At 42.5% G+C, this 18,445-nt stretch overlaps 1 protein-coding gene across 2 annotated transcripts in view; it reads right to left on the bottom strand.

Moving 5' to 3' along the window:
* Positions 1 to 18,445, bottom strand: part of LOC117250073 (fibroblast growth factor 14-like) — a 68,479-nt gene that overhangs the window by 31,132 nt on the left and 18,902 nt on the right. The window contains exon 1 of one of the 2 annotated variants that reach the window (XM_033616055.2): positions 2,947 to 3,615. The exons of the other annotated variant lie outside the window; for it this stretch is intronic. Coding sequence (XP_033471946.2) covers positions 2,947 to 3,139 — 193 coding nt within the window. The 5' untranslated portion in view covers positions 3,140 to 3,615. Of the gene's footprint in view, positions 1 to 2,946; positions 3,616 to 18,445 lie in introns of those variants that run through there. 2 annotated transcript variants of the gene reach the window in all.

Genomic DNA, 18,445 nt, shown 5'->3' with positions numbered 1-18,445 from the left:
ATTAGTCAAAAGAATTATTGACATTAATTAATAAAGAAAACAATCATTGATGCATCCATATAGACACACACTCCTCTGTTTTACTGCATTCTTCCCCTTTCCTATAAAGAGGACAAAGTCTATACTTTTCATCCATTAAGTAAACATAATTGCAACTGACAGCTGATATTTTCTCGCTGCTTTATGATTCAAATTTACCTGCCCAGCACCCGTCTGTCAGAGCAGAACAGAAATCAGCACACGCTGCCCACTGCAGAGCGACTGAAATCAGTCACATTTCCATCTCCCTGAGCTTGTTTGTGTGACGTACGACCAGAAGAAGCTCCTGCAAATGTAATTTATTGTCTGTTATCTTTTCCTAGAACATGTCATGTCCTTTATATTTCATCTACGACATGGTGATTTATAAAAAAAATAATGTGAAATGTTACTGATCCAGACCTGGATGCACAGGGGAGAGCGTGCCTTCCAGCCCGGCTTTGCGTTTATACATCTGTCTTTCTATTGGCTTATAACCCTGTCTGATATGGATATATTACAGGTGCTTTTCAACAGCGGCATGTAATATCAGAACACCTTTCCTGGCTGGTGCTGTGACTCAGCTGATGAGAATTTTTTGAGGCAGTGTGATTTATTTCTTGATTGAAGCCACGAAAAGCCAGTATTTTGTGGCAGTGATTGTCTTTTAATTCGGCGGGGATCTCCCGTCCATCATGTTACAATGAAACTCTCCACTCAAAGTCAGACTGGTGACGTGGTTGTAGGTGGGGTAGGCTGATTTCACTGCAGGATTTGAATGCTGTTGAGTAAAAATCCTCCCACACCAGTGCCGTGAACTCTCCGCTCAGACGCCTAATTACTAATAATAACAACACACTGAGACGAACTGTGGACAAGAAGGAGACTCTGTCATATCAAAAATGGACTGATATCACATTTTTAATAAAAAGCCAATTTTGGTTCCATGTCAGTAATGTAACTCTGGCTGATAAAAGCATGCAAATTTGAGCTGTATTGAACCACGTCTTTGATCGAGTAATGAAGGCTGCGGATCATTTTTAGTCTGTCTCTCCTTCACAAAACCTCTGGAAGACAGTAGGGGATGTTGGCAAATCTCTCTCACACACACAAACACACATACACATGGACGTTGCCAAGCTTTCACCAGCAGCTCTCACAGCTGGGAACACAGAGGGTGAAGGAGGGAAAGGAGGAGGTAGGGAAGAAGGGAGGAAGGAAGGAAAAAGAGGGAGAAAAAAGTAAAATGGAAAAATCTATATGGGGAGGAGTGGATGGAGAGGAGAAAGGTGATGAGATGAAGGTGAGGAGAGGAATGAAGGTAAGGGAGAAAGGTGACAAAAAGGGGAAATGAGACAAGGAAGGGGAACAAATATGCAGATGAACTGAGGCAAAGACAAGAGAAGAGGAGGAGAAAAGAAAGAGGAGAGATAAAACACAAAACGATGCTGGAAGAAGGGAGGTCCAAGGTAAGGAGGGAAGATTAGGATGGAGAGAAGGAAGGGAGATGAGGAAGGGAAGAGAGGAAGAAAGGAAGTAGGGAAGAGGGGTGACCAAAAGGGGAGGAGAAGGGAGAAAAATGCAAAGCAACTGACGGTGAGACAGGAGAGAAAGAGGAAGGTGAAAAGAGAAGTGAAGGAGAGGAAAGGACAGGACAGGAAAGGAAAGGAAAGGAAAGGAGAGGATGCTGTTGTATTCTTCCCAAAATTGTAAAAAGGGAATGAGGCAGAAGGAGGGACAAAGAGATCTAAGGTAGGAAGAGAGGTGGCAGGAGAAGAAAGGAAGAAAAAAATCCAGAGGAACTGAAGTGAGAGGAGGTGACAGAAAGAAAGAAAGGAGAGTGAGGACCTGGGATGGAGCTCTCACGCCCCAGTATATTCCCGTCAGCCACCAGACCAAACTGGTGAAAAACAATTCCTGTCAACATGACTCCTCACGTTCCCCTCTCCTCTATCTCCTCCTCTGCCCCTCTTCTCATTTCCTGCCTCCTTCTCTCCTCCCTTCATCCATCCCTCTGCACACCGGCACCTGCTGGTTTCTCACACAATCAATTGATTACAACAGCACTTATCGTCTTTGCTATATTGAACTCTCACCATAGCACACAATCACAGCATTCTCATTAATCTGCATTCACGGCTATAACCAATCAATTTTCGGCGCGTTGACGGCGAGATCTGTCCCGTGATTGAACAATGGTGTTTGAGTGGGACTTGAAATGTGAATTTTTTTTACTTTTTGACCTCCACGCCAACAAAAACCTGTCTGTGTTTTTCGTTCCAAGAGAGAGAGAACAGATGAAGCAAAGTGTGATTTCCAAACAAGAGAGAGGTGTTAGTTTTGTTCCTGTCCTTGTGTTTTAGTCCGACGTTCTGCTAATGTTGAGGCAAAGTCTCATGGTGGTGACAGGGCTCTGAATTATGAGCCCAAAATGAGAGAGTGGGGTAGAGATGCACAGAGAGACAGATAGAGAGAGAGGCTAGACAGACTAATCTGAGGCTTCAATAATGGATGTACCTGGAAACTACTGAACCATAGGGCACTACAAGACATGACAGTGTGTGTGTGTGTGTGTGTGTGTGTGTGTGTGTGTGTGTGACCACAGAGGAGAGAGAGAGGGGGGAAAAAGAGAAAGAGGGGCGAGTCTGTCATTCTGTGTTTGTGCATGATTCGGGGGGGGGGGTGTGCGTGTATGAGCGCGCGCGAGTGTGCACCAGCCAGGGCGTGCATGTGTGAAGGTGGTTGTGTGTGGTTGTGTCCGCGCGTAAAAAAGTGTATATAGGCGTGCGTGCATTCCTGCGTATGTGTGTGTGTGTGTATAGAAGCGCGCGCGCGCATCTGCATATCAATATATAGGCTATGTGCGTGTGTGTGATTGTCTGTGGTCATGCATGTGCGCGTTCGTACGCCCCCCATTTCCCCCCACACCTTGTCTCCGTAGCCTCCTCTTCTTCAAGCCAAATATCCGGACTTTGGAGAAGATGTCGACCAGGTTCCCGTTGCACAGCCCCTGCTTCTTACCGGGGCTCTTCCGCCGCCGGTGTGTAGTCGGTCGGTGGGCGTGTTGCTCTCTCGCCTGTCGCTTCTGCCGGATTAAACCGCTGGCGATGGCCGCTGCCATGTCTCCGCCGAAACAAAACCAGCCCCGTCTCCGTCCGTGTCTCCAGTCTCTTCAGCTGTGTCCACCGGAGGGGACGGAGCGCAGACAAAACCAGACGCAAACCTCCAGTCTCCGCTCTACCGGCTATACCGACCCCATACTTGAGCCACAACGCGGTAAAGTCCGAGATAAACACACCACTTCGCCTTACAGCATAACCTCTGTTGCCGTTATTCCCCAGGCCATTGATTTGAAACGCACAGCGGTTTACCTGTCCGTCACGTTTTACCGGTCTGTCTGTCAGTCAGATAACAACAGCTGTCACTGAACGGCTCCTCCAGCCGATACCACCGGAGCCCGTTTGTCACTTTGTGTTCCCATGGTCAACAGGCGAGACACACACAACCGGGAGAAAAGGAGAATAGTGCCTCAGAAAGCAATTCTGTCCTCTGCTCTGAAAAACGTCCGTTTGTATTCCACTGACAGAAGCGCGAGGCGCGCGTGCTGCCGCGAGCCGCTCCAGCTGCGTGAAACTAGCGACAGTTACCCGGAGCATCACCGGAAACAGGGCGGGTTGGCTTTCAAAGTGAAAGCTTCATGGTGTTTGTGTTTTTCAAACCCATTACATTAATGACTCACTTTACAGAAGAGAATTTTAAACCTTTAGCAGAATGACAATTTACTGTATTCATAGTCTATTAGTCCCCTTTTATTTGCCGCCATTTCACTACTTGTTGCTGCCATCAAGTGGTCAATATTCGGTCAATCTACATTATTTAGGAAAAATATTATTTTAATCTTACTAGAAACGCAACTAACAGTTTAAACTCTAGAAAAAAATAATTACACCCGTTTATTACAGGCATACATTTAAAAAAAATGTATATCAGCCACACGAATACGAATATTATTTTCTTTTAAATATCATTAATATTGGATATAGTTCTCCCGCATTAACACAATGTCATCTTGTGTTTTTTAGTGGAGATTTAGTGTCATTATCTTGATCCTCCTTTATAAAATATCTTTATAAAATTTTATTTAGCGTCACTATAGAATTTTTTCCCCAAGCCAACATGGAATATTAAAACTTATGTAGCACATCTTACATTATCAATTATATATATTTATTATTTTGAAAGTAATGACCGGATGTCCCCGTGGTGCCCATTCTAGGTGGCTTGACGTTGGAAGGCGCGAGCGCTCACTGGAACCACACCGTTGCTGGAGCCACGCGCCGAGCGAGCAGTCACACACGCGCTCCCAAAAACAACCTGTCATGCTCATCACGGGCCAGTGGAGGGGTGTGTGCGGGGTGTGGGGGCGACGTCACCGGCGGACGGTCGGCTGGAACCGGTAGCAGGTGCCCGGGTGGGGTTCAGGAATGAGACACGGCAACAGCTCTGTCCTTTAACATGAGTGCAAAGCATATGCAATGTGGCTACAGTGAAATGTTGAAGCATTTTCATCCCTATCATACTGATTTTATTTCAAACTGCATGCAGACAATGAGATGTGCTCCACTCATCACCTCCTCCTCCTCCTCCTCCTCCTCCCATACATCCCCACTGTCTGTATGCATGACAGGCTTTCTGACTGACTGGTTTAAAAATGCAAGAGGTGGGTAGATTGACAGGCTGATAAGGTGGAGGGCTACCTGCCTCACATGTGGGGTTTGTCTACTGTACACGTGCCTATACCTTTCACAGATGGCTGTAAGATAACACCACAGGACTGAGTACACTCATTCCCTCCCTTAGCACTGTACTGAGTGGGTATGTTTAACACTCAGTTTTAAATGAGTGGGATTATTGAATCAAATAAGGATACAATAGATATTATACAACCAGACGAAGTCAAACAAAGTATTATTATTTCTGAAAAGTTATGTTCGGATTGAAGTTTTGCCTGAAATTTCACAAGCCAGCACGAATTTGTCTTTTGTCCAGTGCAGCATGTAGGTCAGCCATCTCTCCAGAATAAAGAGCTGGGCAGGGACCCAGCTGGACACAAAGAACGCTGAAATGAAATTTTCCTTTCTTCTGGGGGAAACTCATATCAAAGAAAATCCCCAAACCTTTCCCAGTCTATCTGTCCTTATAATGAACAATGGACAGCGGGGTTTGGCTGTGTGGGTTTTCTGAAGGCAGGGTGGAAGCCTCATCATATGCGTGAAATTCACTCACCACATTCAAGTGCCCACAGGGGTGAACTGTTTCCATCACTGCCAGTCCCAAATGTCAACTTTGCATATAAGATATCTCGCTGTCTAATGGGCTGATTGTAATTCAATATGCTGATCAAAATCAGTTCCCTCAGGGGGTTAAGCCCTTGGATCACAATACAGATTGTAGCTATTCTATAGTGTGGCTGTGATTGGGATGTTACATGTGTTTGTCTGGGTGATCACAGGCTTGCAAGAAAAGAAGTTTAATGGTACGAGCAGTATCTGTAACCTGCATTTTATTGGTAGTATTTCTATGGAAACGAATGGTTTCAAAACTGTTCTGAATAAATGAAAGTCCTATTCATTTTCAAGTATTTTTATCTTTGTTGTGTTGGATCTTGAGTGCAGTGGCTGAAGCATATGCGATTAAAAAATAATCGGATGCCGCTTTGAGGCTTGGTGACGTCGGAGGCAGGTCAGGGCACTTTAACAAACATATCTCAGCACCATGGACAGAGAACATCCTCTCTCTAACACTGTCTAGCTCTGCCTTTGTATGTATGTGTGTGTGTGTGTGTGTGTGCTATTCAGATACACACTGACGAACAGACAGTTCTCTCCAAGGTACCACTGGGATATAATGCATGTCTTTCCTCATGCCCACTAGGTGGCACCAGAGCGTGTCTATGAAGATCAGCCCAACAATAGGAGCTCACTGATAACAGTATTAATAGTGGTAGCACATCAATAACACAGTGGCAGCTCACTATGTGTGGTACATAATGATCAGTAGCAGTGTGGGACTCCCGCACAGACAAGATAAAAGCATGCGTGATTGAAGAACCTGCTCATTTAAAAGCTACAATAACCAAATAGAGCTCTGAACGCAGACAGGAGCTTATCAGATTTTTGGTCTTTGTGTGAACTGAAAATATGTCAGTGCAGTTATTGTTGTCTCATATTCATCCTAATATACTTTGCTTAGCTTGGTCCCATTATGGCCTGTATTCATAGACTCGTATAGATAAAGCAACAGCAGCAGTCTGTCATCCTGGATATTCATTTTTTTGCCGTTTCAGCAGGTAAATCGAAAATCTTCGACAGGCCTCCCTTCTTTTGTCTTTGATGTTGCTGACACATTATTATTTAGATACAGAAGGAACCATTGCTTCGCCCTTGCTTGTCTCTCAGACAGCAGAAAAGAGAGAACAAAAAAAAGATGTGTGTGTACGTGTGTGAGCGAGGAGGGGGGTGTGTACGCTGTTTTATCCAGGTCAGTCCAAGAGAAGGAGTTATGAATAAATCAAAGCTTCATTTACATTAAAATTCATCTCCTCTGCTGCTTTTTATAACATCGGAGGAAGGCGGGACACAGCTCTTAAACTTCAAAAGGAAAATTCTTCGCACCCCATCCCTCTTTCACCATCCATCCCCTCAAAAAATAAAAACATCTGCCCATCCCAAATCCTTCTGCTTCACAGTATGTGGCTTGCATGAGAACAGCAACAACCTCTCTCTCACACACACACACACACACACACACACACACACACACAGAGATAAACACACAAATTGTGCATGTCAACTGAAATATGTAATAGTGTACATAAATTAAAAAAAAGAAAATGCTTTTAATACCAGAGCTCTCTCCTGAGAGGACACACACATAGACACACACTTCTATTCTTTTCTATTCTATTTGAAGCTCTTTACATGTCTGCGTGTCTACACAGTTTTCCTTTGGGTCTGCACAGAGGCAGCAGCGCCCTCTACAGGCACTCAAAGAAAACAGCATTCATCCACCACCACTTTCTCCTAAATCCTCTGCTCCTTCACTCTCTCTACTTGAATGAATTTTCTTCCACACACTAATCATTTTGTATTTCATTAGATGTCACTGCTCTGTGACTTTTCTATCAGCCTTCAAGACACTTTCATGATTTCTGATGACAGGGTAAAATAATTCCTGATAATTGTAATGCTCAGCTGGGGGCTTCTAGTGGCTGCTAGGCCGTCACTGAGCTGCTTAGTTCACTTATGCCTGAGACATGTTGATGTTGAAAGACCGATGGAGCCACAGATCTTACAGCCACCCACTATGAACGCCATCACTCTATTAAATAGGCATTCATAGTGGTTATCAGCCTTATAGATACAGGTTACAAGACTCCTAAGTTCAGCAATTACAAGGTAAGACAGCTGCCAATGCGGCTGAACATTGTGCAAGACCAACAAACCGAGACATAGGGAGACATTGTGGCGTATCCAGCTGTATTTCTGCCCTCAAACATGGGTGTTTTTTAGAGATCTGTTGCTGCATTTCCAGCACCATCTGTACCCGCGAACAATGGTATTTTAACGTTGGTGAGTCGTCGCTAGGAGTGGGGGAAAATTGATTTCTTAGATGCATGTCATGTGGACCTGGACAGTTTGGAATCAATTCACAAATGTCAATAACTGATTATCTAAATGTTTATGAAGTGATACTGACGGAACGAAAGATGTGGAACTCAACCACAAGGGCAGTGCAGGGAAGTCCACAATACTGACACGCTCCAGTTAACTCGTAATTCATATTCACAAAGGCGGAGGTTGCAAGCATGTTTTCATTTATTGTCTGAATAATTACACTGGCTTGCTGAACGTTAAATATATTGTGAATACTTTCTACGCCATGACCGAGAGAAGGAGCAGAGCAGCAATCAGCAGTATAGGGAACAACAAACGCTGCAGCATCAAACAACTTAAAACAACTTTGTGGTGAAGAACATAACTCTCTGCTCGGTCTGTTTCACCTCAAAAACACTTTGCCTGGCCCCCTCAGTGGCTGCTCTCATTACGTTAATAACAACACAGCACAACATTCCTCATTTTGTTATTCTCACACAGACTGGAGACTTAAAGCTGCTTTCAAATGAATTAAGTAACTGTTAATGCAGTTAACTTTTCAAAGTAAAAATGCTGCAGACCATTTATTATTCAACAGTATGTGAATTGAATACTATTTCCGGTGAAATATTACAGTATTCAAACACTGAATGCTGGCAAAAATATCCCACAATGGGTTAGGGTGAGCAACCACAGATGGATATAATCCAGCTATCACTCACTGGTTTGGGTATTGAAGCATTTTGGCTTCTATATGGTTGAATGGAAAAGTGACCTGGTCAAGAGCTACACTGTATGCAGGCAAATCCATCTGTTTATTTAATTATGGACCACTACAAATACAGTATGGTATATTTTAAAGGAAGCATGTAGTCACACAGTAAGAAAAATAATTCATGTATATAATATATAAATTAAAAAAAACCTGATGCGTCAAGATGCATTGATAATCATTTTACAATTGATTTGTAGCCCTCTGAACTGAATCAAATTGTGAGGTGCCTGGAAATTGCCACCCCTAGTCGTTGCTGTGTTTCCACCAACTTTTCTACCATCAAACTTGGGTGTTTCTAGTGATCCATCACTGTGTTTCCAGCAGATTTTGTTACACCAAATGTGGGTGTTATAAGCCGAACCTGATCTTTTCCTAACCATAATCAAGAGGTTTTTGTGCCTTAACACAGCAACATGTTTACCATAGCATTGCTGAAAAAGAAATTTAGTGTAAAGGTCTGCATACTGCTATCTAATAAGGTGACAACAGCATTCTATACATACTTGTCTGTGTAGCAAAAGCCTTCTAACCTGTAACTTTAATGCTGGCAAACACCACCAACGGCACTGTAATGGAGTGAAAACATACAAGAGGCTCTCAGGCTGCTAGTGCCCCTCTAGCGTGACATCAGGCTTAAAATGAAGCATCTAAGTGTCCCATTAGGGAAGAGACATATCCTAATTAAAAAGATTTCAAACGACATGCAATTTGGCACTCGGTGCAAAATGTAGCATCGCCTTAAAAAGCAATTCAATGCAAATAAACCCAATGAACCAGCCAAAATCGATGGATGCTGAGAGCAAGACTGTCTTTGTTCTCAAACACCAAGAAAGAAGTGCTGCCTACACCGACAAGAAAAGAAGTCATTGTACAGTACAGGCACCAAAACTGCTCAACTACCTTGAGACAAGTACTGAACATGTTGTATGTGGGAGGCTGAAGATGACTGTTTGGTTCTGATCTTTGTTTTCTGTGCGTTCATCAAGAAGCTCAAAGATGTACAGTACAGCAGAGGGACTGTGCTTGAGGCCAGATGGGGAACATTTTCTCAGAACGTTTTTAATTTGTGGCACTTTTAACTTGTTTTTCAAAAAGTGCTGTCTACATACTTTTGAGTACTTCATGTCTGGGGCTGTTTTGGTCTATGTCCTATAAGATGTAAACATTAATGGTGTTGTCCTCAGCTGAGCTATGACTTTAGCAGGCTAAGTGGTGCTAGGTGAGCTAGCAGTAAATGTACCCTCCTTTCTGCACTGTGATATGGTTGGCATACAGCTATTTTCTGGTCCTTGGAAGGTCACAGACACAAAAGTTTTAATTAAAATGTTTGCTAAGTTAAAACATAAGTCATGAACTTTTTTTGGTGAGGGTAACGTTTCAGTTTAAAAAAAAAAAAAAGTGGTATGTGGCCTAAATGATTTATAAAACTGTGTTAGACAAAGATATTGGAAATGTGTTACTTTTCGTTAATAGACATAAGAATTGCCACATTTTGATATAAGATTTGACAGACTGAAGAGAGATGGTAACATGGCAAACATCATTTCATCACAAAGTTGGGTCAAATGTGAGCAGGGTTGGTTGGCACACAACTGTGAATTGTATAATTAAGAGCTGTAGCTATAACTGAATTTTGTGAGATTAAAACTGTTTTGAAAGCTTAAAAATACTAATAATGTTAGTAAGTTATGATTATTTTGACTGGTGAATGGTTTGAATAAATCAGATGTTCCGACTGATAAATTGTTTAAAAATGTTGCTTAGTTTTAGAAATGGGCAGAAATTCTTATAAATGTTTGTGTTTTCTGGTTCTTCTTTGAATTAAATGTTAAAATTGTTTCTATTGAATGCGTCATTTGTGTTGTAACATGTGCGAATCAACCCTGTGATGGGGCTGGTCGGCACAAATGCACAACATGACTTGAATCACAAATCACTTTTTAGAAGACATTTGTGTACATTAAAACACGTGTTTATATCTGAGACCTTTCTGGTAGGATATTCAACATTAATTATGCCAGAAAAGTGTGGCAGAGAGTGAAAAGTGTGCCAATCAAGCCTGGTCTCTACTACAGGTAAGAGGTAAAATATGTATTTTTGATCTTAAAGTGAACTGTCCCTTTAACAAAGGTGGGAACAGCTAGCCTAAAAACTGTCTATTAACTTGGATACTCGGCTAACCACCTGACTGCATTTCTGCACTTAACACACACACACATTAAATTTGTATCCTTTCATCTCACTCCCAGAAACAGAATAAAATGTTCTAAAATGTCAAACTATTCCTTGAAATGTAAGATTTACATGTGAGATTGGCCCACAAGAATAAGGCTTCATTAACAATCTCCATTTTATCAACAAAAGCTAGACTTGTTCCCAGGGACTGCTTGTCGCTCAAACAGCATCTCTGCAGGTGGCGCTCTTTGTTTGATCGTGGTGACTGCGACTGCTCATGCTAATTAATGTGTTCCTCTGCTGCTCTGAACAAACACAGCCTGCAAAAGGTTCATCACATTCATGAAGATACACTGAATCAAAGCGCGGCACATATCTGTAAAGTCTCGCCAGCAGAAGAGAAGAGTTGAAAAAGAGGGGGTGATGAAGAGCAGAGAGGAGAGATGGAGTGACAAGTGGAGAAAGAGAGACAGACAGGGAGGTAACAGATGTGGGTGGGTGTTCCCCAGACAGGAGTGTGAGGATAGCCACTCTGAACTGAGCAGGATGAGTCATAATTCACGCTCAGACGCCCGCCCACACCAGCACACACACACTCACAGAGGCAGAGACACGGGGAAGTCCACTGTTGCCAAGGTAACGAGTGATTAGTGACGCAGGTGGGTCTCCGAGTGGAGGGGGAGAACACCTGCTGAATGCTGAGAGGATAACACAGACACACACAGACACACACATCTGGCATCTATTACATTCATCGTACTGCGTCTTTGACTTCATCTTACTGCTCTGTGTACGGGTTTGTTGCTCACACACACATATACACACACCAACACACACTAGCTGAGTTGCATACGTGTATACACACAACCAAGCTAAATAATGGTGGCCTCATTTTCTCTCCTCTCGCTTCCTCTAATCTCATCTTCTTTCCTTGTCTCCTCTCTTCCCTGTCTCCTCTCCTCCACCTCTCTTCTTTCTTTGTCTTCTCTCCTGTCCTTGTTTCCTCTCATCCTCTCCCATCTCCTTGTTTCCTCTCCTTCATACTTCTTTTCTCTCTCATCTCCTCCCTTCTCCCATATCCTTGTTTACCCTCTTCTATTCTCTTTTCTAACCCCCTCCTCTATTCTCCTTAACTTTCCTCTCTTCTCATCCCCTCTATTCTCCTTGTCTCTTCTCTCATCCCCTCTCATCTTTTCTCCTTGTTTCCTCTCCTCTATTCTCATTTTCTCTCCTCTAATCCCCTCTCATCTCCTCTCTTTGTTTCCTCTCCTCTATTCTCCATCTCTCTCACCCTCTCTCATCTCCTCATACTCTCCCCTGTATCCTTTCCTGGTCTCTTCCCTTTGTTCCCTATCTTCCTCTTCCCATCCTTCCTCTCATCTCATCCCATCTCATATCTCTTTTCGTTTCCTTTCCTTGTTTCCCCTCCTCTCTTGGTTTTATCTCCTTTCCTTCCATCTCCTCTGTTCCCATTTTTTGCTTTCATCTCATCCCCTCTGCATCATTTCTAATGTCCTTTCCTCTTCTCTTCTCCTTCCTTCCCATTCCTCTCCTCTTGTCTAATCTCCTCTCCTTTCCTTTTCTTTTCACCTCTCACCTCCTCTCATCTTGTCTCATTCCCTTTCCTTCCCTTTTCTCCTCATCTATCTTTGTAACATCACCAACTCAGCAGGGAGGAGGAGAGAGGGAATGGAGAGACTGAATTATTCATTCACATCCCCTCTCTCTTTTCTTCCATCTCTGTCTGCTGCCTCTAGTGTCTTGAATCCCCCTCCCCTCTTTCTCTCTGTTACACCTATTTCTCTCTCATCCTGAATTTCTGCAGACGTCTCTCTTGCTTGCAGCACAAAAACCATTGAACAGCTTTACATCTCCTGGGTGTCAGAGAATTCACAGGGATATGGGTATCACAGGAACAGACACAGTGAGACATATACACTGTTTCTGTTTCCTTTATACTCGCTTGTCAGTCAGGGGCAGTTAAAGTAAACTTTATTATCACAAGTTTAACTTTCTGATGCTTAAAATGACTATGACAGCAAGATGAGCCAGCCGCTGTAACCTAGCAACTACAGACAAAGTTATGCACATCAGTATTTTTTACTGCCAATTATCCACTGTGTCTAAATGGAAGAAGTGGATGTGTTTGAGGTTTCATTATCAGTTTAAAGAGAGTCTGTGTAATTTAAGTTTAACAGCAGTATGAGAAGAGAAAATCATAAAGTCAGCAATTTGAAAAAGATAAATGCAAATTTGGCATGTTTCCATCGACTGGTTTGGAGTCAATAAACTAAGCTAAACTAAGCATGGTTTAGTCAGAAGTTGGAGGAAAAGGCTACACTTTATGCACAGTTGTAATCTGCTAGTAAAGCAGATAAAGTAGAGGGTGCAAACCAAAAACAAAACAAGTCACCTTGGCCATCTAACCAAGGCCTCCAGGAACAGTGCCGGGCCATAAGGCTGATTTGACACAGTGGCACCACACATCTTTCAAGTGTTGCGTGCTGCCATGGGCCCACAAAGACTTTTCCCCATGGACCTTCATGTGAAAGAGGTGTCTTTAAATCAGCAGATCAGCTACTATTGGGCATGTTTCATGTTATCCAGACACAAAGACAAATTATGTCATTATGGGAATATCCTGGAAGATGCTGAAAGTGGAGCCACCTGATCAGTCTTGTGAGTTAAATGTTCACGTCAAAACTTAATCGTCAAAGACATTTCCATATCCCTTTTCAGCAAAGGCCAAAAGCTGACTGAATTAGCAAAAGGGAACAGGAGATAGACTGGAGAGATACTGAAGAAGGCAGAGGAAAAAAAAACTGATTATATGGAGAGACTAAAGTGAAACCACTGAATAAGGCAAAACGCCTTTGTGTGAGCTACTTTAGTGTACCACAAGACTTAAAGGGGCAATAAGTGGAAATTCATCATTTCTAGATTGAAGGAATTAAAAAATCGCTATGTGAAGAACTAGAGGTGTAATTTCATCTGGAGTATAGCATGACCTCACACACCCTCTCTCTGTGTTGATCTCCAGCCCCTTGTTTACAAGCCGGTCCAGCTGCGCACTCATGTACATTCATGTGAATCGTCGCCTCCTCCCTCCTCTCGGAGCCCTTGGCCCCCCCTCCCTATAAAAGGCTACAGCCAGTGAGCAATGGCAGTGCGTATTTTCGAAGCGAACTGGCGGAGAGCAGAACGAAACATTCACCTGAAGACGACCAGGATCTGACATTACCTCTAAAGAAACAACGGTCGTTGGCAAAGAAGTTGTTGGATAAAGAAAGGGACAGAACTCGGATTAACATTGGCCTTGCATTTCTAAGTTGGAGAGCACTGCGAGAGCTAAAGGGGCTACAATCTGACTCGGAGCTAGCTCTTCTTCTCCTGGACAGGTACAACATAAAGTCAAATGTCTGTTTTAATCAGTGTTACAGTAACGTTAAGCACATGTCACTATGTCGATTCAATTAAATTTAATGTGACAATCGTAGCATGAGTTAATGTCCGGAGCTTGAGTTATTAGTGGCTCGGTCCCAGCAATGGGTCAGGCGTTACGGTTGTGTTAGGTGAGTAGCCCAGCAGCCAAGCTAATTTGCAATTAGCATTTTAATCTCTAACTCAGCTTGGACCCCCGTGTCCGCGCTCCCTCCCTCCTCTGTTAAATGGTAGCAAAGGTAGAGGGAGGAGTGGCTCATGACACACTTTGTTTTGGTCTACAGGCAGTGCACAACAGCAAACCTAGCAGTGAAACGATTTCGCTTTTTGCCCCTTTAAGTTTTGGCATTATTCTATGTTCCCCTACTTTGGTTGCAATATAGTTGCCTAAAATGTGACAAGTGGCTTGTTTTAACCTCTAAAAAAATAGCTCAGATTGGCACAAAGCAGGATTTGTTCAGAGCTTCGTTTGAGCTAAACACTGAACTGTCAATCCCAGAAGTGCATGAATGTGTCAGTGGTCTTAAATGCCTTTGTTTGTGGACTCTTTTCACACCGACAGGAGTCAATTGCCATAATTTTGAAAATGCAAAAACAGTGCATCAGTCCCTCAACTTTTGTCAAAATCTGAGAAATGTTTCTGTGACCAACATGCAAACACAGCAGCAGATCCATCCACAATTTCCTCCACTATTATTTCCAACTGGGGAATAAAACATTGTTTTTTAGTAAACAGCATTACGTAATATACCTAACTTGTTGGACATGTGATGGGAATTTCTGGCTGTTTTGTGGCCCAGAACCCTGTATATATAAAACAATATCAGTGTATCAAGAACTCTCCCATCTGCATATCAAGTAACCCCACATGGGCCGACAACCCGAGGTTAAGTACTTCAGGCTCTCTACAACAGCAGGACTTGGATGTTAGTAATAGAGGGCTTCCTGGACCGTGGTCCTCTAAACACCTCACATATTACTATTGATCTCTCCTTAAAAGCTCCCTGTTTCAGGCCTCAGTGACATTTCATGGGGATTTCCCCAGGAAGTGCTGCTCTAATATTACTGATGTTGTTGGTACTTTGAAGTGTGAAGTAATAACAGCGAAAGTCAATTCCTGTTAGTCATGCTTTGTCCCCCAGAGTGACCCACTGTAAAAGGACTGGAGACACTGGATGTGTATGAAGCTTTCTTACAGCTATTTAAAAACTATTTAAAAGCATTATTCCAATAATGTTTCAAGCTACTTCGCTCCACTTTTGGATATTCAAAGAGAGGTCAGGGGTCACAAGCAGCTGCTACAGCAGGTACACTAGGAGGCTCAACTCATCAGTAACAATTTTCCACGCAAAATGATAACACTTCAAAATGGAAAACTCCTGCGTCAGAGCGGTTACATAATCGCTCCAGATCTTTCCCCCAAAAAGTCAGAACTACAGAGGAAGATGAGAGGAGGGGGAGAAGAGGAGCTGTGGGGATGGGGAGATATAACTACAGAGACTGAAGGGAGAAATCCTCCATGCAAGTTTGAATTAAGGAGGTGCTGAGAGTCAAAGATGGGTGGCGGACGGCTTGAAAATATGTTTATATAATGTGAAAATGTAGTGTTGTGGCACAGTCTGAAACAGAGTTAACAGCTTTACTGTTTAGTAAGACACCATCTACATTTGTTAGACTACAGCTAAGTTTGGTTCTGTGTTTTAGAAATGAAAAATATGCATTTACAATGACTTTTTACATAACTTTTGTCACATTATGTAAGTTTTGAGTGTTAGTTTTAAGCACTTAATGAGCAGTCTGTAAAAAAAGGGGGACAAATATCAACTCACAGAAATGAATTTAAAAGATAATATGACAGAAAGTCATCAAATTCAAACAATGTAAGAAATAAAAAGAACGATTATTCCCTGTAAGCCATGCATCAAAAGCTCATGTTGTTTCATTCTCTCTAAATCTCACTTTAAATAGATCGTGCAGAGCCGTCAGTCAAGCTGACTGCCATGATACCTCTTCATCTCCTCTATTATCCAAACACTTAACCTACACATCATGACTGGATTCCATTAGTACCTGGAGAGCGTGTGCCATCACTGTATTTCTATTAGTGACACCCAGCGTAACCACCACTTAGATCCCTTTATTCTCTATGAATGGCACAATAAGTCACAATTCACAAGGTCACAGGAGGTCCTTGTTTGGGATTGTTCAGTGTCGCAGGTGGCTAAGGCCTACTGAGACAGAGTGTAATGTGTCATACTCTGTAAACCATGGCCACCAGAGGGGAAAACAATCAGTGCCACAATAGGAAACCGAGGGTTGAAACAACAGGATACCTGTGGCTTCCTGAAAAATTTAGATTTAAGATTGTCAAAGGATTATTTTCCCTTCTCCTTACTTTGCTTCACTTGGAGAAATGATCTCAGTGAATGGTCAGAAGTAAAATACCTTGACTATTTCACCTGACAAAGATCAAAACCAGGCCTTGCATGGCTTAGTGAGTTTCAGCCTCTACAGTTCGTCCGGCCAAATGAGTAAAATGCATGCTTCACATGCATACTGAGTGTCAAGATCCCCACAGATTTCCCATTCTTCCCGCCAATGCCTTTGTCATCGTATTATTGGCTGTATCTAGGCCTGCACGATTAATCGTATTTTCATCATCATCGCGATGTGAATGTGCGCGATAAACACATCGCAAAAGTTGGTCTGACATGCAATAAGTTTTGTTTACATGCACCATGCTTTCACACTCAGCATGCTGACATTTGGCCAATCAGATGGAGCCCTGGACACATGGGCCATGCATGCACACTGTTTAGCCAATCAGATGATGCCCAGCTCCGCTCACGTTCCTGCAGGATAATTAGTAGTGAGAGGAGTGCAGAGAGATGGCGGAGGCAGGAGAGCAGAGCAGTGAAAATGCGGACGAATTGCTTGTGCCAAAAAGAAAAAGCACCTCCATGATTTGGCAATACTTTGGATTCAAGCGAGACTTACAGACTACAGATTTACAGACTCAGGTACTGTGTAGGACCTGCAGAACGGTTGTAGCAACGTCTAGAGGTAACACCACCAACCTCCATCACCACCTGCTGCACCACCATCAAGAGCTGCACGAACAATTCCAGGCCAGTCAATCTAGAGCACAAACGTCGAGCAGCAGTAAAGTAACACTACCATCACTGCAGCAACAGTCCATTGATCAGAGTTTTGGCCACAGGCTGCATCTTGCTATCCGTAAGTGTATTTTCTGTACGTGAAATTATTATCAGAGATTGAAGTATTACCTGAACTTTCTCAAGAGCGGGATGCCGTATGAATATTATTGATCTTAATAAAAAATAGCAACTGCAATCCTTTGGTGTAAAAGTTATATAGTTCATTTCCCCCACTGCATGGCCAGCCCTGAAACCAGGCTTTCTGGCCACATGCACACTGTACCTGTCAAATAAATTAATAATTTATTGATTTTGAGCTCATCCTTCAAATTAAAATATTAGTCTTTTTAAAGTCTCAGTTTTCACTTCGGCAGCTTCTAGACTGTTTCATGGGAATTGCATTGACAGGCAACAGCTTGGGTCTATGTTTACTTCCTGTCCGCTGATGTCCTTTGTGCGCATAAACAATGGTATGTATCTTTTTGGACCGCTGAACTGTAACTACAACGTCAAATCCAGAGAGCCTCCTTCCTAGTTTGAGATATGAAAATAAAATAATAAAAATATATTACACCTAGCAAAGTGAAATCTTATAATTAGGGGCCGGGCAGCCTAAGCTGCCAGGACCCTATTGTTGTGCTGCATCTTCTTCTTCTTCTTCCGAGGAAATCATACTTCCTATGCGCGAAAAATCACCAAACTTTGCACAAAGGTCCAGTCCCATGCCAGATTGCCTCAGCTGCAAAAACAGGCCAACAGTCCTGATGGTGGCGCTACAGCAAGCCTCTAAAGTTAAAAATTTTGAAAATTCACAACAAATCAACCATATGTGCTACAGATTTGCAACATTCACCAAAATGTAGCACCAATACTGAAGAAACTTTTGTACATTTAAACCTATTGCAAATTATGAAGTCCATCACTGTTTTTTTTCGAAAACTGTAAAACATATTAAACCTATCTCCTCCCACAATTTTTGCTCAATTGACACCAAACTTGCTACAGAGCATCTTCAGACTGTCCTACACAAATGATCCACACAGATTTTTGATTTATTGAAAATTGAGCCTACAGTGCATCAAAATGTTTGATTGTAAACGGTATTATAAACATATAGTACAGGCCAAAAGTTTGGACACACCTTCTCATTCAATGCGTTTTCTTTATTTTCATGACTATTTACATTGTAGATTCTCACTGAAGGCATCAAAACTATGAATGAA

Source organism: Epinephelus lanceolatus, chromosome 24, assembly GCF_041903045.1.
Source record: "Epinephelus lanceolatus isolate andai-2023 chromosome 24, ASM4190304v1, whole genome shotgun sequence".
Taxonomy (NCBI): Eukaryota; Metazoa; Chordata; class Actinopteri; order Perciformes; family Serranidae; genus Epinephelus; species Epinephelus lanceolatus.
This window is presented reverse-complemented; position numbering and strand designations above follow the sequence as displayed.